This window comes from Eschscholzia californica, unplaced genomic scaffold, assembly GCF_041429995.1.
Source record: "Eschscholzia californica isolate CP2 unplaced genomic scaffold, dmEscCali1.0.p SCAF_2, whole genome shotgun sequence".
Taxonomy (NCBI): domain Eukaryota; kingdom Viridiplantae; phylum Streptophyta; class Magnoliopsida; order Ranunculales; family Papaveraceae; genus Eschscholzia; species Eschscholzia californica.
The window spans coordinates 53,489,417-53,513,594 of record NW_028238309.1 but is presented as its reverse complement, the minus strand read 5'-3'; the positions used below and the strand labels follow the sequence as shown (position 1 = coordinate 53,513,594).

The window sequence follows — 24,178 nt, the reverse complement described above, 5'->3', positions numbered from 1 at the left end:
TTTTAATTGATTAACAAGAATCTTACTATTATAGATCAAGTGTGTCCAACTCTGTCGACAATGGTACATATTACTACTCTGTACTAAAGACGTCACAAGATTTGCACGCAAAAAATTGTATCTTTGTTCTGAAATGATTCATAGGGTTTTAATAAATTACTAAGAATCTTACCATTAGAGATCAAGCTTACCCAACTCTATCGACAACGATACATATTACCACTCTGCCAAAGAGAACTTCACAAGATTTGCACGTAATCTGCACAAATTTGTATTTTTGTTCTGAAACGATTCATACGATTTTAATAAATTACTAAGAATACCATTAGAGATCAAATTTAGCCAACTCTATCGACAATGATATATATTACCACTATGCCAAAGAGGACTTAACAAGATCTGCATGTAATCTGCACAAATTTGTATTTTTTGTCTGAAACGATTCATACGTTTTTAATAAATTACTAAGAATCTTACCATTAGAGATCAAACTTAGCCAACTCTTTCGACAATGATACATATTATCACCCTGCCAAGAGAGGACTCCACAAGATCTGCACAAATTTGTATTTTTGGTCTGAAACGATTCTTACGGTTTTAATAAATTACTAAGAATCTTACCATTATAGATCAAACTTCTCAAACTCTGTCAACAATTATAAATATAACCACTCTACCAAAGAGCGTTTCACAAGATTTGCAGCAAACTTGTATTTTTGGTATGAAACGTTTTTTACGGTTTTAATAAATTACTAACAATCTTACCATTAGAGATCAAACTCCCAAACCTTGTCGACAATCATAAATATAATTACTTTACCAAAGAGGACTTCACAAGACTTGCACGTAATCTTCACAAATTTGTATTTTTGGTATGAAACGTTTCTTACGGTTTCAATAAATTACTAAGAATCTTACCATTACCGATCAAGCTTGCTCAACTCAGTCGACAATAATACATATAACCACTCCGCAAAAAAAAACTTCACGAGATTTGGACGTAATCTTCGCAAATACGTATAGGTTTGGAGAATCTTACAAAATTTTCATAGCCCTAAGTCTAGAAAATATTGTCTCAAGTCATTTTAATAACCTAATAAGACCCAACCCAATTTCATGTGGGCGAGAAAAGTTCAATTCTCATACTTGGTTAAATTCTGTATATCTGTATTTCCCCCTCCCTCCTAGATACATCATCTTCCCTCCCCCAAGGGTTTCGAGGTTAAAAATCCGCAACCACAAACACCTGAAACTCGAATCTGATCTACTTTTCTCTTTCCTCATATCTTTCTTCATCTCAGAAACTACGAAGATTCAGTTTCTTCGTTTTGATCTATAAAGCTTTTTCGAACCTAGAAGAAAATCGTAAATGAGGTGATTTGGTAAGTGTTTTGGAGGTTAGAGTTGTGTTTTTCCGATAACGTGAATCTAGGGTTTCTGCCAAAAGGTTCTTACTTTTTATTATTTTAAGCTTTTGAATGCGTTGATTGGGAAATTATTGACGGAGGAGGTGAAGAAATGATGTGAATTGTGATTTGTAAACGAGGGGTTATATTTTATGTGTTATTGAGTTGGTGAATTAATTAAAAGTTTGGTGATTGAAGAAAAGTTGTAGTTGAGATCTAGGATTCTAGGGTTTGGGTATTGTTTGATTTGGTTCGTTGTTACAGATATGGCTAATATGGATATGGAAGTTGTAGGGGATGTATCATCCTTAGATCCGGAATTGTTACAGCTTCCGGAGGTTTCTCCATTAGCAATTAAATCGAATCCTCAGCTTGCTGAAGAGCTGTTTTCACAGTGGCTTTCACTTCCCGAAACCACTCGGAAGGTATTATTATTGTTTACTTTTATGTTATGCTTATTAAAGTTTCCGCCTTTCGCACTTCTAGTACTGAAATTAGCAATTTCGATTTTTCGCGATGTGGTTTCCTTTAAAATTTATATGCAGTTTGTTAGTAATTCAATTTTGACCGTTTTCGCTCTTATCTCAAATGAATTGGCTTATAAGTGTGGTGTTCGGATAATTCTGATTTAACATAGAACAAGATAGGTAGAAGTCATAAAGTATTACAAGAAGGTCTCTCTTAGTGTTAACAATTAAATTCCACCAAAACAATTGATATTGTGGTTTAGGTGAAAAATACATTTGATGAAACATTGTAGTCATTTCATCATTGTTTTTATATCGTCTGTCTACTTCCTTTATTAGGCGAGTGAGGTGAACAGGGTTGTCTACTTTGTTAAGTTCAACATGCTGTTACCTTTCATTTGAAGTATTCAATTCAATATAATGAGTGTATATAAACTGTCTGTTGAGTGATTTAACCCCTTTAGTACAAAATCAAGATAAATTCAAACGAAGGAGTAAAACTATATTACTTTGTTATGCTAGATGCAAATAACTTTTTATGTGTATTTTGTGCATCCTTATTGTTCTGGTTAGTAATTCATAGCCTATTGTAAAAAAATTTAAACCTTTGGGGAATGAACAATTAGATTTTCACATCCCTTTTTACCAAGATGGAGTTTTCTCTGGCTCTGAAGTCTGAATGGCTAGATGATATATGTGTGTTTCATTATTTCTATTTCGTGTGGTTTCGTTTCCTATTATTTGTTTCTCCATAATTCAGCTGAAATATTTTTCACCATTTGAATGCCCATTCAGGTTAAAGCGTTGCTTGATGATGCTAAGGCGTCTGCTCCTTTGAATGCCTCCGGGAATTCCCCTAGTGCAAATGTTGCTGTCAGCAATTCATTGCCTTCGATGTTTCCTGCTGGCAGTACACCTCCACTTTCACCGAGAAGTATATCTGGTTCTCCACGGTTTATGAAACGACAAGGGGTTGGGCCGTCCTCTTTGGGCTCTCCACTAAAGTTAGTTAGTACACCAGTACGAGAAGTTATACCTCAGGTAATAACTGACCTATTGTTGGTATCATGCCTAGGGACGTTGCTTTGTTCTTCTGTACTCTGTTTATGTGAAAATTGTAACATGACAATGTTATTTGTTGATTGAATTTGACGAGTACTTGAAATTCTTGCAGTTTTACTTTCAAAATGGTCGTCCACCTCCAAATGATCTGAAATCACAGTATCTTGCTAGAGTAGATCAGCTTTTCCTTGGTCACATGGATGGACTGCAAGTTCATGGTGAGATGAACATGTTACAAGTAAAAAAGAAAAAAAAAGCACATTCCCACAGTTTTTTTTTGTTATGCACTCACTTCATGTATTCTTTCTTGCTGCTCAATTCTTTCCCAATAACTCAAAAAAATCTATGTCCAGAATTTGAATCTGTTACAAAGGATATCTGCAAGCTACCTTCATTCTTCTCCAGCACGCTCTTCAGAAAAATTGATGTTGACTGTACTGGGATAGTGACAAGGTGTGCAGCTTCCTCCAATTAGTAAATTTCAAAATCCCAGGATCGATTTAGTTATATAAGGATCTTGATTAGCTGTCTCCAGTGATTATTATTGAGCTTGAATGCATGAAAAAAAAGAATGTCTTAAAAATTGAATTAAGAAATTGTATAAAGTTATTAATAAAGCTTTTACCTTTTCTTTTCATCCGAGTTTAATAAAGCTGATCAAGTTTACCGATCCATGTGTTAAGGGATGCTTTCGTTGATTATTGGGTCAATAAGAACATGCTGACAATGGATATTGCAACACAAATATTTACAATTCTAAGACAACCTAATCAGAAGTACCTTACTCAGGTAAGTTACCATTATTTTTCCTTCCAAAACTTGTGCTTTTTGTACAGTATGCTTGGGTCTAGGTTCTCCGCAATTTAATCATCTTTTAAAGAACTAATAGATAGACGTTTTTGGTGTGTGATTTGGTCCTTTTTTCTTTCATTTATTTTCCTTGCTTAACAGTTTTCTTAACTTTCTTTGCTTCAATACAGGACGACTTGAAACCCGTTCTTCGAGAACTCTTGGCTACCCATCCAGGTTTGGAGTTCTTACAGAGCACACCCGAGTTTCAGGAAAGATATGGTATGCCTGTATCTCATTTTTCTTCCTTATTATGTTGACATTTTGTCAGTAGTCAACTTCTACCTATCCTGAAAAACTTTTTGATTCCTCAACTGGCAGATATATGTTTCTCAGTCCACATCATATTCCTGTGTTTGAATTCTGTTATTTAGTATGTTATAGAACAGATAATTGTCATCTTTAACAGAAATCAAGTTATTTAAGGTTGCTTTGTTATTTAATTAACTTGTTTTGTTGACTTCATTCCAATCCTTGCATAATCAGATGATTGGAAATGAATGAAAGAACAAGAGATTATAATCAGAGCATATTAGTTGTTTGCATGTCCAAATTATTGACATATGAAGAAAGAATGATGTGCTTTGCATGTGAAAATAAAAATCTCAAGCAAAAGGGGTATTTCTTTCGGTGTGATGATTAACAAGCGTATGAAAGTAGTAAATCACAGCTAGCACACTCGAAAACAATATTGATTTCCAATTTTACAGGCGAGAGGATGAGTCTGATTGAGTGTTCCGTGAAATTTAAGACCTAAGTCAGTTGTCTATTCTTTGGAACAAAATAAAATGGAAGTTATTAGATTTTTCACCCAGTTGGTGGAGAGATTCTTTATAATAGGAACTTTCTTACAGTCGAAACACTTAAAGATGGATGGAGGAAAATAATGCCTGTGGACTGTTGTAGCTAGTGTAACTGTGCAGTTTCTTGACAAAGTTCAGTGTTCAGCTTGATTCTGTTGAAGTTGTATAGCGGTGGTTCCAACCTGAGCTGTATATGTCAGGAAGTTACAAAGCTACTTGTTATGGCACAACTTGATTTTTTTTGAGCGTTTCGTCTGTCCTGTTAGTGTTAGGTTTGCTGTTTGATATTGGTAATAGACTATAACTTGATTTTTTTTTTTGAATGGACCAGCTGAAACTGTCATATACAGAATATTTTACCACATTAATAGGACAGGAACTGGTCATCTTACGCTCAGAGAGCTGAAACGTGGTAATCTGATTGCTGCGATGCAACATGCGGATGAAGAAGAGGACATAAACAAAGTGTTGAGGTAGGTGTGTGGTTCAAAGTTTAAATGTCTTGGAATTATGAGTCTGAAACTGCGAAAATGGGACCTTGTTGTTCGATAGATTATAGTTTTTCAGCTAATTTATACTTTTAGTCTGTATGAGGTTTTCACTAGAACCTATTATGAGTTCTGTTAACTTGTGCTCCATTTTTAACTCCATTTCTACAGGTACTTCTCGTACGAGCATTTTTATGTGATATACTGCAAATTTTGGGAACTGGATACGGATCATGATTTTTTGATTGATAAGGAAAACCTTATAAGATATGGTAATCATGCTCTTACCTACAGGATTGTTGATAGAATATTTTCACAGGTTCGCTTTCCATCTGCTTAATAACCTCTGCTTTGTGCTTTTTAGCATTTGTTTTTCTTTCAATTATTTTAGTAACTTTTGATCTACTCACAGGTTCCTCGAAAGTTTACCAGCAAGGTAGAAGGGAAGATGGGTTATGAAGATTTTGTTTACTTCATGCTGGCAGAGGAGGATAAATCATCCGAGCCTAGTCTAGAGTATTGGTATACACCTTGTCCTTTTCAAATATAGTACACTTCAGCATACTTGTTGCATTTGTTTTTTCTATCGAACAAATTCTTTTGTGTTACGCCATTTGTTTTTTCTATCGAACAAATTTATTTATTTTAGTACATTCTAGATAAATCACACACAAGCTCACAGTTGCCTATATCATCTCTTTGTGACAGCAATTTGAGGTTTATTGCAGTAATGAAAGTTCCTGTCTAGTTATGATGTTTTGCGTTTCTATCCTATTTGACGTGGTGCGTGCTTAGAGAGAAATTGGGTATTACTGTAGTGTCGGAAGTTCAGAACTCAATTTTAATTGGAGTGCCGAATTCAACTATTCATTGTAGCACTGAGACGGAGTGTTGCATCTGTCTGCTTTGTCTTTGCCTTGCTGTCCTATTCGTACTGTTATACCTCCAATCTGATGGCTGGTGCTTGTAGAAAATAATTGTTAATATATCATACTAACCTTTAAGCTTTGTAGTAATCATAAGATAACTTGTGTTATGGACTTTGTTTTCTGTAATTAATTAAACCAGTCATTTTTCCCTTTCGTGTTACATGCAAAAGCTTCATAACGACTTCATTTAAAAACAGATGTGCTGAACTATTAGTGTAATTAGTTAGTCTTGTTTTTTGACATAATGGCCCGAGACTTGAGATACTCTGTAAAATTGATAGTGTTCGATTGGTATCTTAACAGCACTTGTTAAACAACTTATATGTTACAGGTTCAAGTGTATAGATTTAGATGGCAATGGTGTGCTTACACCCAACGAAATGCAGTTCTTTTATGAAGAACAGTTGCATCGTATGGAATGCATGGCCCAGGAACCTGTGCTTTTTGAAGACATTTTGTGCCAGATGGTTGACATGGTTGGACCAGAGGTGATTCTGAATGTACTTTTAAGTAGCTTGTGTGTTTTCAGGTCGATACAACTTTGTTGGTTCTTTACACTTCATATTTGCTTGCAGAAAGAAAGCTATTTCACAATACGCGACTTGAAAGGTTGCAGACTTTCAGGCAATGTTTTTAACATCCTGTTCAATCTCAATAAGTTCATGGCATTTGAAACTCGTGATCCGTTCCTTATCCGTCAGGTATTATAAGTATTCTATCTTTGTTCTTTGCCATGTTATGATCCATATCTGTGGGGGAGAAACATTATTCACCCTCTTTTGATATTGGCAATGAGCAGGAGCGAGAGGATCCAACTTTGACAGAGTGGGACCGTTTTGCACACAGAGAATATATCAGGCTTTCGATGGAAGAAGATGGTGAAGATGCATCAAATGGAAGCGCAGATGTCTGGGACGAATCACTTGAAGCTCCATTTTGATTAGATTGAGGTGAGTGGGTTTTCGTGGTACAGAATTCTTATTATTTGCTGGTGATGTCTGGTTTCCTGTTCTACCTATTCCAGCAGTTTCACTTCATTTTTGTGTATTCAGTATCTCATTTTAGTGAGTATTTCTCATGTCAAATATATACCTACCTTAGCAAGAGGTTAAGTATCTATTATTCTATCTTGTTTGACTCGTTAGAAATAAATTGACTCGTACATTCCTACTTACATGCAATAGCTTACTTGAAACTAGAGCCGCTTAAAATGTTCTCAATGCATAGTACATTAAAAATATGCTTCATTAGATGGTGTTCTACTATATTTGTTACACGAGAAAAGCTTGAAGAATATAAGAAGATGGTACTTCTAGTCACTATTTTATGTAGACAGTAGACATTGTGGCACTAGCTAACAAAAATCGAATACAAGTCACTCGAAGAAAAAAACATGAACTTTTTTGTTTTTAAGGAACACAAGATTATATTAATAGGCCCGAAGGGAAAAAAACCAGAGATTGCATTCCCAGAAATACTCGATCCCTTATATTTGTAGCTGTTTCCCTATATTTTTCCCAGTCTGCAGATGGCTTGGGAATAATCAGCCAGTGCGTGAAGGGCCCACACGTGGTAATCCTAATTAGGGGGCCTGATAATCAAGGGGAAATAGTGACCAATATATATGGGGGTAGTTTTATGTTGGTGTGGCCGATCAAGTCGCCCTTGAGATGAGAACAATAACTAATATTGTCGATATGTGATGCTAGCATGATTTCTTGTTTCCTCACGGGAGCAAGGAGATATATATTTCTGTGATAGGCTCTACCATGTAAAAGGTTTGATCGACTTACTGTGCTGCGTTCTTTCCTTCATTTTTTGTGCCTAGTAGAATATTAAACCGCATTGCTATACCCATCTCTTGAAATCGTTGGTGTTTCTTCTATTGCAATTTTTCATTAATAGGTCTTTTTTTTTTTACTTTTACTTGTAAAGAGATGCTGAAGGAAAGTTATCCGTGCTTTTACTTGAAATTGCTCACAACCAGAGAAACAAAGGCTGCATCAAGATTCTTTCGTCTAAATATCAAACCTCATCGAGTGATTCTTAAAATCTGGGATCTTGGTCGTGTCAAATGTTTCTCAGATACACTTACAATTTTGTTGGAGCTTTCTTCGCATACTGATGGAAGCAAGCAACTGTTGGAGTCAAATGTTGTTGGAAATGCTTGTCAAAGAAAGGCACTACCTGCTAATGAAATTGTCAAAAGGTAAACATTAGTTTATAATATTTAAAAATCAATTTTTCTTTCTTCTGTTTGCAAGGAAATTAGTCGATTTATGTTTTTCTGGGTCTTCCTTGCCACATTTTGCTATTTGTTGAGTTTCATGTATGAGAGTCTGTCTTTTAGGGTTTATTAGCGCGATGAGTTCTCTGGCTCTGGTGGTTGGTATCTGGGATTTTACTTCTTTCTTGGTTTCTCTTCATACTCTTTTTTCACATATTACTTTTCTTCAGTTGAATCATGGGGGCTGAAATTGGAGAAAAAACATTGAATTATATAAAACTTTGTTTCAATCAATGTCTTCGTTTCCTATATCTTCATTTCTGCATTTGCTATTCCAAGTTCCAACTGTGGGACTGATCTGGTGTTTAGGGCAAATACCATATCCAGTGAAAAGTAAAGTGTTCTTGGAGAAATCAATGGAGCACTTCCCATGAATGCCAACTCCCATTTATATTTAAACTTGCATCTGCTAAATGTTTCTCTAACCTACTTGAGAGAGTTGGTTTCGATTATGTACGGATATATCAGATGGAATGCAGTGGCTGAGGCATTATATGATTTTTCCGGACAGCTAGAACTCTAGAAAAACTAATAATGCACCACCTCCAAGATTGGATGATTGAGTATTAGCCCTTACCTTCAGACCCAGCAACATCGAATCGTAAACCCTTGAGGAATCTATTATTGAGATTTGAGACCCTAATTCCATGAAGGACATAGTGGTGGAACATAAGATGGTTTTACTTTTCTAGGGGTTTTGGTTTGGTACCCTTATTGTGACAACTTTGTTACTTGCTGGTGATATGGAGCTTAAAGATGGAGAGAATTCCATTAGACTAAGTTTCTATATCTTTCCACAAGTGGTACCAAGGATGGAATTTCGTCCGATTACTTTTTATCGTCTGATAGGATACTTGTAAAGAATGGAGCTTGGGGTTGAAACCGTTCGAAGTGAACGTCTTTTCTAATCTAAATTACTTCACTTTCTAAACGTGTGTCGGTCCTATACAAGAGGGTCTTTTAAAGGTCAAAAATCCCACACAACCCACACAGTTCAAAACTTTTGAAGTGACAGATTTAAGAAAAATACTTTTTTTTTTTTCGTTCTCATTGGATATGTAAGTAATGTGAACTGTTATATGTAAAAAGAAGTAAGTTCAATAGTGTTAATTTGGGATGTTGTAGTCTTTGTGAAGAACACAATTCCTTGGGGTGTTGTAGTCTTTGTGAAGAACAAAATTCCGTACTTGGGTGTCTAAAACAAAAATAGATTGAGGTCAATAAAATCTAATGAAGACAAAAAAACAGATCTGAGACCTAACCACAATCGATAAAGAAGATTTTGTTCATCAAATCTAAAACTAAACGATCGAAATATTGGCTACTTAGTATGAAAGCATCAAGAACTGACGGAAGTGTGAGTATTATGTTAATACGTTTTGGACCTCTCTCACATTGCAAAAAAAAAAAAAAAACATTTCCACTGGAGTTCTAACAAGTCCGCATATTTGTAGACTTTGGTTGTATTTTATGTTTCGGGTAGAGAAGAGAACTGTTTGGAGTCCAACCCCCAGCAGAGAGGCCCCAAGAGTTGAGTCCTTTCCAAAGGGTTCACAAATGGGGCCTTTATGGTGAGGCTCTCCTAACCAGCCGTTGGGTCTTTGGCTAGTTTGAGTCTAGCCTCCACAAAATTCCTTCTGCCTTTATTCCTTTGTTTTTTCAAGATTTCTAAGACAATCAGCCAAAACATTACAGAAATAAAGGATTGACAAATTTTGGAGTGAACATATAGTTGAAAATTGAAATTAAAATCTCACCCACGTACAAGACAAATTTTGAATTTGGGTTGAGAACCCTTCGTTTGGGAGCCTCTCTTGCAGTTGGGAACCGAAGAAGCTTTCAAAAATGTAAACATTTCCAAAATGAGATGAGAGCCTCCCCTTTCGAAAAAGAAATCTTCTACGATGGTTAATGTTGAGGAAACACTTTTTACAAAAAAAAAAATTGGATGAGCAACACATAGACTGCCATATTTTTCAAAACCTTAAATCCAAATAAAGATGTGTGTATCACAATGAGAGTTCAAGAGTTTATGCAACCATGTTAAAAAATACTCATAGGACTTCTCATCATTTTCACATTAATTAGCAACTTATATTTCATTTATGTCTCTTAGAGATGAGATGAGATGAAATTTGTTTCGTTCTCTACCATTTTTTCCAAACTCAAAATATTATTTTTCATCACCAGCGGAAAACGAAAGCTATAAAGAAGAGACGCAAAAAATGAAAATAACATATCTAAAAAGTTTGGGGATGTAAAAAATGAATGAGATTTTATCAAGAAAGAAGTTTTACTATAAATAATAAAAATTGAGTTAAAGGGTTCGTACGACACTTATGTTACTTTGAGACAGACATACATGACGAAGAAATTTATAAACCAAATCAGTTTCTACCATATATACATGAATTTCATGAAAATCATTGTATTTGTTTCTTTTGCGTGCGTCAAAGTAGTGAATAGTTCGTAATCAAAAGCGAAAAATTAGTACTTGCATTAATTTGTGGGTTCAAAAGTAAAATAGGCAAACAATAATTTTCCATGCAACACAAATAAGATCTTTAGTGGTATTATAATTGTATAATATAAACATCAAGCACCACTAAAGAATAATTTGAAATAAACTTGAAAGAAATAAAGGGACAAGAAAAGGAATTGAAATATTATTCTCACAAGTAGCTAAAGAGGACTTTAATTAACATGGTGGGGGTGGATATGCAGTTTTAGCTAGGGTTTTTTGAAAATCAGATAGCTCAGACAAAAAAGAACAGAGATTACTTAAGATAACTAAGTTTACCTATTCATTGATTAGAATCATATTTTACCTCTATCTCCGACATTACATACCGACAACGTTTCTAGCTGGTTTTTTTGGAGGTCATCTCCTAATATAAGACAACATTTCACTTCTATATTGTAATGCCCCAAACCTTAGCAGTTGTCGATATTGTCCCCGCTTTAACCACCTCACACAGGTACGGGGTTTTGTCCTTGGCGAAGGCACCACAAGCCTACCCAAAAAGCCTTGGTACTTACTAAGCTTGAGCTTACACATATAGCCCAGTCTCTGGACACTCTTGTGAGCAGTGTGCGACTATTACATATATGCTCCAACGAACTTAACATATTACTCATCATATAGCCTCACAATGCTCAATAATTTTCTAAAACTTGTATAAAATTGTCGAAAAAATTTCTTCAAAATATAAAGACCTATATGACTATATATATAGTCTATGATCACTCTATAACCCACAAGATATCCTCAACCAAGTGATCCATGACTCTCCATTCAAATTGGTAGTTGACTTCCTATTTTTGTCTCACTAGAAGCAGATATTGAAGTTGATGTGATATATACAACTAAAGACACCAATGAGTAAACTCATACTAATTATCTAACTCAATTACATAATTTCTAACATAATCAGCTAAAACCCTAGGGAGTGAACATAATTAGCTAAAACCCTAAATATGATTCTATATTGTTTCTGACGACCCACCATCACTTAAGTTCAACATTAATTTTACACAAACATTTTGACAAAAACGCAATATATGTATGATTCTATATTGTTTCTGACGACCCACCATCACTTAAGTTCAACATTAATTTTACACAAACATTTTGACAAAAACGCAATATATGTCATGAAGACGTCTAACAAATGGATTCACCAAAACCCTGAAATCAAATTTTCTTTATCTAAAATGTCATTTCAATGTTTAAAACATCATTATTACGTTCGTATTAGAATATTAAATATTCCATCGTGAAAACCATATAAAAATAAACTACTACTTTATCAATCATCATGTCTAGATTAAGATCAAAACCTAAAAGTTTAAAACATAAATGAGATTATAATAACCTGATCAGCTCATAGATTAATTAACCCGTAATGGTCGCTTCAGAATCACCATCTTTCTCATTATTTTCTGCAGCTTTCAACTCTAATTTTTCTATGGCATTCAAAAGATTCATAAGTCTATTCTCTTGTGCCCCCTCCTTCTTTGACTCATCCTCTTCTGATTCCGCCGTTCCGAACATCTTCGCGTCATGCTCCATTTCAGATAAAAGGTTAGCCATATCATTTTTAAGCTTAGAGATTCGTGCATTTGCGATTATTATTTTTTGACAAGGTAAGCAATAAACATTTTTCAGCATCATGTAAACTGAGTCGGGTATTATAAATGACTCCCCGATTTGTTCATCATCCATTCTTTCTTTCCTATTCATATCACGAAGTAAGCTAATGAGTTTGTCGAAACTGCATCCGACAAATTTCCAGTGAGTATGACAAACTATTGGCCAATATTGTCTTGGACTAGCTTTGGTGACCGTCTTATCATCTACTTGTTGGGAAGCTAGGTGAGGCCGAAACTGTCCTGGAATAACCACGCCCGTCTTAACTTCTACAGATTGGGAAGCCCGACTATAATACGTCTTATAAGTATCTACCTGGGGGGAACCTAGAGGAGGCAAATACTGTTTCGGACTAGCTTGACCCGTCTTAGCTTCTACATGTTGGGAAGCTTGAGCAAGAAAATACGGTCTCGGACTAGCTTGACTCATCTTAGCTTCTACGTGTTGGGAAGCTTGAGCAAGCACATACTGTCTCGGACTAGCTTCGAACTTCTTAGCTTCTACATTTTGGAAAGCTTGAGCAAGCGCATCCTGTCTTGGACTAGCTTGACCCGTCTTAGCTTCTACATGTTGGGAAGCCTGAGCAAGCACATACTGTCTCGGATTAGCTTCGAACGCCTTAGCTTCTACATTTTGGGAAGCTTGAGCAAGCACATCTTGTCTTGGACTAGCTTGACCCGTCTTAGCTTCCACATGTTGGGAAGCTTGAGCAACCACATACTGTCTCGGATTAGCTTCAAACGTCTTAGCTACTACATGCTGGGAAGCTCGAGTAAGCACATACTGTCTCGGATTAGCTTCAAACGTCTTAGCTACTACGTTCTGGGAAGCTTGAGCAAGCACATCCTGTCTCGGACTAGCGTGACCCGTCTTAGCTTCTAAATTTTGGGAAGCCCGAGCAAGCACATACTGTCTCGGATTAGCTTCGAACGCCTTAGCTTCTACATTTTGGGAAGCTTGAGCAAGCACATCCTGTCTTGGACTAGCTTGACCCGTCTTAGCTTCCACATGTTGGGAAGCTTGAGCAAGAACAAACTGTCTCGGATTAGCTTCGAACGTCCTAGCTACTACATGCTGGGAAGCTCGAGTAGGCTGTCTAGGACTTGCTTCGACCATCTTAGCTTTCACTTGTTGGGAAGCTTCAGTAGGCCAATTTTGTCCTGGATTCGCTTCAACCGTCTTACCTTCCACTTGTTGGGAAGCTTCAGTACTTTTCTCCAGTCGAGCATGAGCATTGAAACCAAATCTGCTGGTACCTCTTCTCTTGTACATCGTTCTTCGTTCACTGTACTTCATGGTGAAGAAAATATCCAGAGAGCTAGAGTGAAAGAAAGGGATTGATAGACAAGTTAAAATGTTGAAGACTAGGTAAACTATATAACATCAAATCATTAAGATCTTGAATATAATTTTTAATGAGTACAAAAATTAAAATCAGAAAAAAGTTAATTACATTTCTAAACTATTTCTAATCTTTACTTGTCAATGTTTGAAAATGAAATATATATTTTGAAAATACTAACTAATTAATTTCTCATTTTGGGTTTTATTTTTCGTATTATCATCAGTTTTTATGGAAATTTTATTTTTGGTAGAAAAAATGTTCAAATTTTGCTCTAATTCTGTCTTCCTGATGAGAACCACAAGATTCTTCGGTATCCCTATTAAGTCTATCTTTTAATTCGTCCTTGTCAAATATATTATACAAATTTCATGCTTTTTTTAGTAGAAAAGTCATCATTTATAAATAAATGTTTTTCTTACAACATTTAGCTAAAAGATTTCAATTTTCTAAGTTTAAAAAGGAAAATACTAGCTAAAAGATTTCAATTTTCTAAGTAAATGCATTATCATATATTTTGAAAATACTAACTAATTAATTTCTCATTTTGGGTTTTCTTTTTCGTATTATCATCAGTTTTTATGGAAATTTTTTTTTGGTAGAAAAAATGTTCAATTTTTTTTCTAGTTCTGTCTTCCTGATGAGAACCACAAGATTCTTCAGTATCCCTATTAAGTCTCTCTTTTAATTCGTCTTGGTCAAATATATTATAAAAATTTCATGTTTTTTTTAGTAGAAAAGTCATCATTTATAAATAAATGTTTATCTTAAACTTTTAAATTCTTTCTACGTTCGATAAGTAAAGTTTGACTTCTCTTTCTAAAAGATTTCAATTTTCTAAGTTTAGAAAGGGGAAAGAATTTATACCTTTCTATTAGGAAAATCTGTATATTTCATCCAAATGATTATGTATTGATCTATCAAAAGAACATTAATCCTCATTTATAAATGTACGAACAATAGTTAGTTACCTAACTCGAGAATATTAATTTTTCGTGCTCCAGACTCATCTGAAATATTTCTACGAACCGTTTACAAAATAATATTTTTATTAAACCTAGAGCATATGGCATGCATTATCTTTCGTTCCTGTCATATTCATCCAATATATATATAAGTTTTTTCATATTTTTTTTTTATGAAGGATATAAGTTTTTTCATATATTCACGAATTTCACAACATCTTCCTTTGTGGAATATAGACAAAATAAACTTTGTTTGAAGTACTTGAACCGACAAAATACTTCATCTGAACTTACGCTTTGTGAGTATATGAAAAAACTTCAAAAGAAGTAAGAAATTGTCGGGAAAAACTTTCTCCAACAAGACAAAAATTGACGAAAATGAACTGTCAATTATACTAGTGTAGGAAATATCTTTCCAACGAGCTGCTTTCGTCTAAAAAAAGACTATTTCCGACGGTTTGTATCTAGTATGTGTTTTATGCCAATAGTTTCCCTCGCTCCTCACGGTTTAGGAGCCAAGTCGTCGTTATTGTATGCTATTTGCGAGAACGCCCTCGAATTCTGTCAAATTGTACCTTTACGACGGTGTTCATATAATACGTTGAAAATAGTCTGTTACAAAAAATTCATATTTTTGTTAAGGGTATTCGTTGGTTCGGTATCCGGTATTTTGGTGTCATCCGTTACCAAACCGCTCATGGTTGGTTAGTGATTTCTCAAACCGTTACCAAATCGTTAATGAGCGGTTGGATACTACTGGATACCAAACCATCCGTAGAAACAGTTTGTTCTCCATGAAAATCGGCGAATCGAGTTACTTTTTTTTATACATTGACATATAAAATTAAGACAACACTCCTCAAAAACCAAAAGAAACAATTAAACTAACATAATACGTTGAAAAATATTTTAAACATTTTAGACATGTGCAAGCCACCAACCAAAACATTAGATAGTAGCTAGTAACAGTAATGACACATGGGTTGTTTTAATCTAATAATAGCTACTAACATTTTATTGTAGTAGTGTTGTTGTTTTGTATATGTAGTTGTTATTCTTGTTTCTGACAAGAACTTGATGAAATATATGTATTTGTATGAAATTATAGAGATATTTTAGAAAAATTTATGTATACATATATAATCATGTATATTAATTAAATTTGACTAATTTGGTTTGGTTTTAATGGTTTTTAAAAACTACATTCACATAAAGAACCAAACTAGTTGGTTTTTGAAAATTTACAGTCGCACCGAACCACTCGTTGCTTGGTTTAGAACGAAAATTGACTGGACCAGTTTGGATCGGTTTGGTTTGGTCTCTTTTTGCACACCCCTAACTTTTGTAGTGCGTCTTTTTATTTTTGGTGGGACTATTTGACTTTAAGCCTACTAGTAATTACCCTTACTAATTGTCGATCAGTGACTGAGTGTGTGGAATGAAGAGTGCGCTTGGTTGGACGAATTTGTAGGAAGATATGATTTTGAGATATTATTAAGGGTCGGTGGGTATATAGACCAAAATAATGTTAAAAAAAGGTTTATGATCCAATCTTCTCAAAATATGGATATTTAGTCCTTTTACATTATGGACATAAAAACCCTCACTTTCTAAACACATTACCATCAATGCCCCACACTCAAATTTGACGTGGAGATTTATTAGCAAAAAATATGGAGATTTATTAGAAAAAAAAATGGATAGAAACAAATCACAATTTCTCTCTCCTCTAAACAGATTTGGAAAGCAAATTTTCTCTTTCCTATTATCCGAATCAATCAGAAACAAAAATCCTAACCAAAACGAAACGTCATGATCACGGATATTTCCAAATCAATTTTCTCTCTCTTCTTTACAGATTTAGAAACCAAATCAATCAGAAACAAAAATCCTAACCAAAACTACTGTAAAGTATGTATAATTTATTCACAAGTTTTTTTTGCATGGTTATTTTTCATCATAAAGAATTTTGTTTCAACGTTATGGTGAGATTTTGGGTTGATTTTTATGGTTTTTTCTGTTGTGACATAGTTTCTGATGTTCAAAGCTTCGTCATAAATCAATTTTTAGAGATCTGTTTGATAAATTATATCAATTTTTGTCTGGTATAACTTAAACTACTGTAAAGTATGTATAATTTATTCACAAGTATCCGTGATTTACCACAGGATTCGGTAATTTTTGATAAATAACCAATGATAACAACAAAAATGTAAAAGTTTTTAATTGGTCAAACCTTGTAATTTCTGATAGTGGTTATTTATATGAAGGAATTTATATTTTATACTGATATACAATAAGTATGTTTTACAATGGGATTTAATGATGTACAACAAATTCTGATATACTAATGATAAAGTATAATTTTAAACGTTATATACCTAAACTGTAAATACGATATTATGTATAATTTACAATAAATTATGCAAACTTTATGAAAAATAATGAGACATCTATCACAAATAATGAAATCATGTTTCCTTTCCATGTCTTTCAATATGAACATAGAATCGCATTTCAATGGTGACCATCCATGCACTATCCATTTGCAATCTTCAACAGGACACACAACAGTAGCACGTTTAGAATCATTCTTTATGAATTTGAAATCATGCCCGTTGTTGATGCTATATTGCCTAAGAGCATATCGAAAAGCTTTTGCACCCCCAGGAAATAATTGTCCTAGTTCTGTAAATATCTTATCCCAACCATCTGATTTCAGTTTGATTTCCTTATTTTGATTTGATGATTCTGCCTGGAACTCCATCTGTGATAACAAAGTGAGATAGATTAATTCAAATAAATTATATATACAAGTATATTATTTGCAGTAAATTATATGAACATTTGAATAAATTACATGTACTTTACAGAAAAGTACACAGGATTTACATATGTAAATCAAAGATGTTCTAATAATGAAACGTGAACTGTTTTGATATTAAATCATACATAATGTTCCATAAATTACGTATGATTTACACAAAATAATATAATGTTGATGTTATTCGTGAAAAATTTGCAGAACCAGAACATATATCATGTTCTCAATTTGATAAACATCGCAGGGAAAAGTTTATATAATTTACGTTACATTATGGTAATTTATTCTAAAGTATATATAATGTTAATTCTGTTATGAGTAACCGTGCGAAAGAATCACGTTTCATCAATCTGTACGGAAAAAAATCAGATCTGGAGAAAATTTGAATATCATACTTTGCATAAACTCCAAATCTATTGATAACTGATATGACGATTGATTGCAAACAATAAGTAAACTCGATTTGTAAGATTTAGAAATGAAGTATTAATCTCATGAAGATCGTGATCATTAATACAAACTTTAGAGAGAGAAAGACAATAATAACTTTCTTGATCTGAAACATAATCATCAAATAAGAAAATTGTTTACCTGATTAACAATTAAGATGATGATTTTTAATAGCTCTAATGATAGTGAAACAAGTTAATGGAAGATTTTCAATCGAAACATAATCAAAAAACATAAATTTTGGTTTGAGTTTTACCTGAACTTAGAAACTCAGTTTTCTGTTTTAATGGAGGATAGTTTCAAAAGATGAAGATGTAGAGAGAGAGAGAAAGATAGGACGAGAAGGTTTCGGTTACAAAATTTTTTGTTTTAATGGAGGATAGTTTCAGAAGATGAAGATGTAGAGTGAGAGAAAGATAGGACGAGAAGGTTTCGGTTACAAATTTAAGGAAGATAATGATTTCTTTCTTCCTTTAGAGTCGGTAATTGGAGAGAGAAACAGGGAGATAAAAAAGGGAAACGAATATTGGTTGATTTGAGCTTAAATTAGATCTTATATATATGGAAGATTAGTTTAGGTATTATAAATTATTTGGTATTCTAGGGATTTGTGTTTTCTCTCTAGATGACACCAAATGGACTAGATATCCATTTGTATTATTTTTTTGGTTTTGAAACCCTTTATAGGATTAGAGAGGACTAAAAATCCTATTAGGGTCCGTTTTTTGGATTATAAGCCCAAAAATTCTATTATTAAAGCATCAAGTTCAGAAAATGTAAGATTCAAATTCACATTAGAAGCGGTCATAAATTTTAGCAAGTTTCTAATTCTTCTTAATTTTATTTTCTCTTTACAAAGCTCCCAAGTAAAAAAAAATTAGAAACAAGCTAGGGCGTGAATAATCTGTTGAAATATCTTTCTATACGTTAAAATATCCCATATAATAATATTCGAAAAATCAAATATTAGAAACTAGTAAGCTATTAGGAACTAGTAAAAATATTAGCATAAAACTATTAGAAACTAGTGAAATATGAGGAATTAGTAAAATTAAAAACTAGTGGTATTGTAACTCTATAAATAGAGTCTTATATTTCTTTTGTAAACCGTCAAGGAATAAAACAAGTTCGTTGATCAATCTCAACTTGGTACCAGAGCCAACGATCTTAAATTTGTTTTTGTTAAAAATTTTGTCGATTGAAGGAGAAAGAAACTTCATCTTCATCTTCTTTTCCTATCTTAATATCAAAGAAGGAAAAAAAAAATCCTTCATTAGTTTTGGTATTAAAAAGAAGGCAAAAAGACAAAACAATAACTTTAATTGTTATTGTGTGATCTATATTGTCTCACAATTAACAAAACTTTGAGTTGGTAGAACACATCTTCTCAATAACTCAGTTTCTAAAAATATTTTAAATAAATTTTTCCTCATAATTAATATAGTAGAAAATATGGATCAGACAATTGGTACAATTTTTCAGTCAGGAGGATCCTTTAATTCAGTGATTATGTCGAATGAAAAAAATTATGATATGTGGTCTCAAATCATGGAGATGCATATTACTGAAAAAGAAAAACTTTTGTTTATTCGAGGTAATTCATTACCACCTGCTGAAGATGACGTTAAATATGAGAAGTGGTATGCAGAAAATCAAAAAGTCAAGAGATGGTTGTTGATGTCTATGACTCCCGAAATTATGAAGAGATACAATCATTTACCTACGGCTCGTGATATTTGGAAAGCTTAATCTAAAGGTTTTTATGATAGATCTAATGAATTGCAAGTCTTCTCTTTGAATTAGAGGGCATTTTCTGCCAAACAGAATGGGAGGATACTCTCGGTTTATTACGGTGAACTGGTTGAGATATTTAGTGAATTAGATCACCGTGATAAAGTGATCATGGAAAACGAAAACGATATTGTATCTTATCGTAAATCAATTCAACGACAATGTGTGCATATTTTTCTTGCAGGGTTAGATGGTGAATTTGAACAAATTCGTGGTGAAATTTTGAGAAAGGATCCCATTCCCGATTTAGAAGAATGTTATGCTTTGGTTTGTCGTGAGCTTGTTCAACGCACAACGATGAACAGTGAATCTGAAACAACTGATGCTTCCGCAATGATGATTCGAAATAAGACAAAAAATAATATTGTTAAAGCAATTTGTCAATCCGACAAATCTTCTTATAAGTGCACCCACTGCAACAAAACTAGTCATACCAAAAATTATTGTTATGAATTAGAAGGTTATCCTGAATGGTGGGATCATAATCGAAAGAAAAACTCTAAGAAACCCCTTGTAGCTGCACTTGTTGAGATGGAGGAAGAAAATCCAACTGTTAGGCAAGCTTCAACAATGATAGTCACTACATGTAATGTAGAAACGAAGAGGGAGAACTTTAGAGATAAACTATGCTACGTGGAGCAGTTAGAGAATCTCAGAAATCAACTAAACGAGTGTCTGCACCAAAAGTGCGAAGTGGAGAAGAAACTATCTAGTCCTAGCTCTCTATCTCAAGAAGGTAATTCTGCAGATACAAGTATTTTGGTGAACCAGTTGCAAGAAAAGTTAAGGAACTATGAGTCTGAAGTCGAAGAAGCAAGGAAGTTGAAATCATCTCATCAAAATAATGAGTTATTAAAAGAATAATTATTGGAAGAAAAAGACCGAAGAGAGTGTGCGGAATTCGAGTTACTGAAACAACAAGAGACTCAATTTGATGTGAGAAAGTTGGATAATGAACTAATGACATGGAAGTCATTAACCAATGATATTCTTGGTGTTTCATGTCCAAGTGACATACGTATTAAGTTCACAAGCTTGCAGAAAGAGGTGATTGAAAATATGACGACCGTTGGTCAAGTAACCGCATGTGTAAAGCAAATGGTGGTAACTCTTAAAGAAGCTGAACTTGGTAGACAACATGTAGAATTTGTGACCTCATTAGCCAACCAGAAGGCAGAAGATTCGGAATCTAAAGTTAAACAGTGTGAATTGATGATCAATTGTCTTAATGAAGAAACAAAAAGATTAAAAAAGAAGGCTATTGAATTTAAGATGCACAAGAATGTGGAAATAGAGATAACAACAAAGCAAGGAACTCTTATTCAGGAATTGGAGGCATCACTTGCTAGAAAGGAATCCTCCATCAAAGAACTGCAAAGTAAATTATCAGAACAAAAGGAGGTCATGGCTCACCAGCATAACAAGATAAACCTGCTCAATGAACGGCTAAACAACGAGGCACAGAGGCTAAAATCATTGGAGCAGAAGAATGACAAGCTTAGTGAAGAAATTTATGTTTTGAAGTCTAAGTCGGGCCATGATTACAATTTCAACTCGAATATTTTCGCAGTTGGTAGACAAGTTGGGCATATGCGATATCTATGCACCAACTTGAGGGGGAGTGTTGAAATATCTTTCTATATGTTAAAATATCCCATATAATAATATTAGGAAATATCAAATATTAGAAACTAGTAAGCTATTAGGAACTAGTAAATATATTAGCATAAAACTATTGGAAACTAGTGAAATATTAGGAATTAGTAAAATTAGAAACTAGTGGTATTGTAGCTCTATAAATAGAGTCTTATATTTCTTTTGTAAACCGTCAAGGAATACAACAAGTTCTTTGATCAATCTCAACTTAATCTCGACTACAAATCCAACAACAAACTTCCCCCCACCACCACCACCGACCCCCAAATAACAACACTCTCTCTCTTCTTCTTGATTTCATGTCTCCCTCAAACCCTAGCTATACACATAATCATCTTTCAAACGCTCAACGATTGACATGTCTGAAATGTCGGCTTCTTCAGAAGTTAGTGATGAGTTCCCCTTTGAGTTTGAATGTAGTAATCTCAGTCATGAAGTTTGGTTGGAGAAAGAAGATCAAACAACTGCTGACACCACAACCAGTTTGGATCGGTTTGGTTTGGTCTATTTTTGCATACCGCTAACTTTTGTAGTGCGCCTTTTTATTTTGGTGGGATTATTTGACTTAAGCCCACTAGTAATCACCCTTACTAATTGCCCATCGGTGACGGAGAGTGTCGAATGAAGAGTGCATTTGGTTGGATGAATCTGTAAAAAGATACGATTTTAAAATATTACAACATCAAAGTCCAAAAAAATAAGATTCAAATTCACACTAGAAACAGTCATAAATTTTAGTAAGTTTCTAGTTCTTTTTAATTTTATTTACTCTTCACCTCCCAACGGTAAAAAAATAATAAAATTAAATAACAAACTATGGCGTGAATCATACCGGCTATAAATACAACAACAAACTTCCCACCGCCACCACCGACCCCCAAATAACAACACTGGAAATTTGGCCAAAACTCCCTAAGAAATTATGAGTTTGGTTAAAAAAGACTCATCAAATTATTTTAGCCTTCACCTCCCTGGTGACAATTATGTAATTTTCTATTTCAGTGACAAGACCAACCTAACCTAGTATAAAAATTACACTTTCTCTCTAAATCCACAATTACAATTTTCCTTTCTCTCTCTTAAACTCACACATAATTCACAAGGAAAGGATGTAGTATTGGGAGAAAGAATGGAGTCTAGGAAAGGCAAAACCAAGCTGAAATTGGTTGTGTTTATGTTGATTATGATGTTATTTGATTCCTTCGCAAGGCTTTTGTTTAGGTTTTGCTGAAATCGGGTCGTTTAAATGATGAACAGACATGCTCGACGAAATACTTCAATGAGCTTGCACTGTCTTGCAAACATCTTGCACTTCCTTGCAGACACGTTGCACTACCTTGCAGACACCTTGCATTGTCTTGCAAAGCCTTGCAAACACCTTACACTGTCTTGCAAACACCATGTTAAGTTTAATTTATGTTCTATAATTAGACAATCCAATAATATTTTTGTAAGATTTATGATCTCTTGTCTAACCATAAAATTCTTTTGATGGACAGTACAGGTGAAGCAGAAATGGTATCACTTGAACTCTATGATACAAAAAATGAGAATCGTAAGAGAAAACTTGACAAATTCTTCACTTATGCAAATGGATTGGTAAATTTCAACCCTTGATGTTTGTCTTTTGTTTTCATGTTTGTCATTACAATACGTTTTAAATAGATTGCACATTCATTGCAAGTCAGAACTCCATGCAGAGCCTTGTAAAATCCATGCAGAGTCTTTGCAAAGCCTTGCAAAGTGGTTACAGAGTTGTGAAAACTCCATGCAAACTAAGTATTTGTTTTATATTGTAGATAAATGTTGTAGATGCATGTCTTCTTTTGCTTATAATAGCAACAATTCGCGTCCAAATCCTCCTTCACGAATATTGCAAATGCAAGTAAACTGTCCACAACAATTAGAATTTTCGTAAGTATAAAATCATCATTTTTTTACTACATCAAGAAATGTTTTTGGTTATTATCAACTCAATAACTTGTCTTTTCTTTACAGAGTCTATTGTGCTAGTTTACTTCAATACTACGAAGGGTGGTGATATTGAAGGAATGCAGATCACACCATCTGATATGACAAAACTTAGAGAAAAGTTGGTTGTTGATATAATTTCTGATGAGAAATACTGTTGGTCAAAAATGAAAAAAAAGTCTGAATTTGTCTCTTGGATATGAACATTTTGATGAATGAATGAGTGTATTTGTTAATAGAGTGTTTCTTGGTTGTGATATTGAAAGTATTTGTGGTAATAACATTTTGTGTTATACATAATGGCTGCCCAAAATTAATGGATGATGGCACATGGATACATGGGTTGCAAATAGAGTTAGTTATTGTGGGTGCCTTGATGAGTAATCTCCCTTCCCTCCATGAACGTCCAAGTGGGATGTGATGAGAAGACATCTAACACTTGTGAGATGTGATGAGAAGACATCTAACACTTGTTACTTAAGTTTGAACACTTGTTACTTAAGTTTGAACACATGTTCATCAAGTTTGAACACATGTTCATCAAGGATGGAAGATATGGAAAACTAAGTGCCACCTCAACAAAACCACCTCTCCATCTCTCATTTGTTTTTCCTATGAATACCTTCACCACGGTTGTAATGGAGTAGAGATCATCCTCATGTTCATCTTATAGACTTGACTCATTTTCATATTTGTGAGCTTTGAGATATTATATTAACATTCTAATATAATAATAAT

At 34.0% G+C, this 24,178-nt stretch overlaps 1 protein-coding gene and 1 long non-coding RNA gene across 7 annotated transcripts; both read left to right on the top strand.

Annotated features, from left to right (window-relative positions):
- Positions 1 to 832: 832 nt before the first annotated feature.
- Positions 833 to 8,525, top strand: LOC147559013 (serine/threonine protein phosphatase 2A regulatory subunit B''beta-like). 6 transcript variants are annotated; one of them, XM_086660776.1, is made up of 14 exons: positions 833 to 1,382; positions 1,671 to 1,831; positions 2,669 to 2,914; positions 3,048 to 3,153; positions 3,289 to 3,388; positions 3,619 to 3,724; positions 3,916 to 4,006; positions 4,919 to 5,060; positions 5,247 to 5,394; positions 5,488 to 5,597; positions 6,336 to 6,492; positions 6,580 to 6,705; positions 6,804 to 6,954; positions 7,940 to 8,525. In XM_086660776.1, exons 2-13 carry the CDS (start codon positions 1,673 to 1,675, stop codon positions 6,942 to 6,944), a joined length of 1,632 nt encoding a protein of 543 aa, XP_086516902.1. In that variant the 5' UTR covers positions 833 to 1,382; positions 1,671 to 1,672; the 3' UTR covers positions 6,945 to 6,954; positions 7,940 to 8,525. The 6 variants fall into 6 exon arrangements, with proteins under 6 accessions (XP_086516902.1, XP_086516901.1, XP_086516903.1 ...); XM_086660780.1 differs by having other exon boundaries at positions 988 to 1,382; positions 8,090 to 8,525; XM_086660778.1 differs by having other exon boundaries at positions 988 to 1,382; positions 7,992 to 8,525.
- Positions 8,526 to 22,660: 14,135 nt separating this feature from the next.
- LOC147559012 (uncharacterized) lies at positions 22,661 to 23,710 on the top strand. Its single transcript, XR_015233580.1, has 3 exons — positions 22,661 to 23,068; positions 23,269 to 23,383; positions 23,468 to 23,710. It is a non-coding gene; the product is annotated as an uncharacterized LOC147559012 (long non-coding RNA).
- The last annotated feature ends 468 nt before the right edge of the window (positions 23,711 to 24,178 follow it).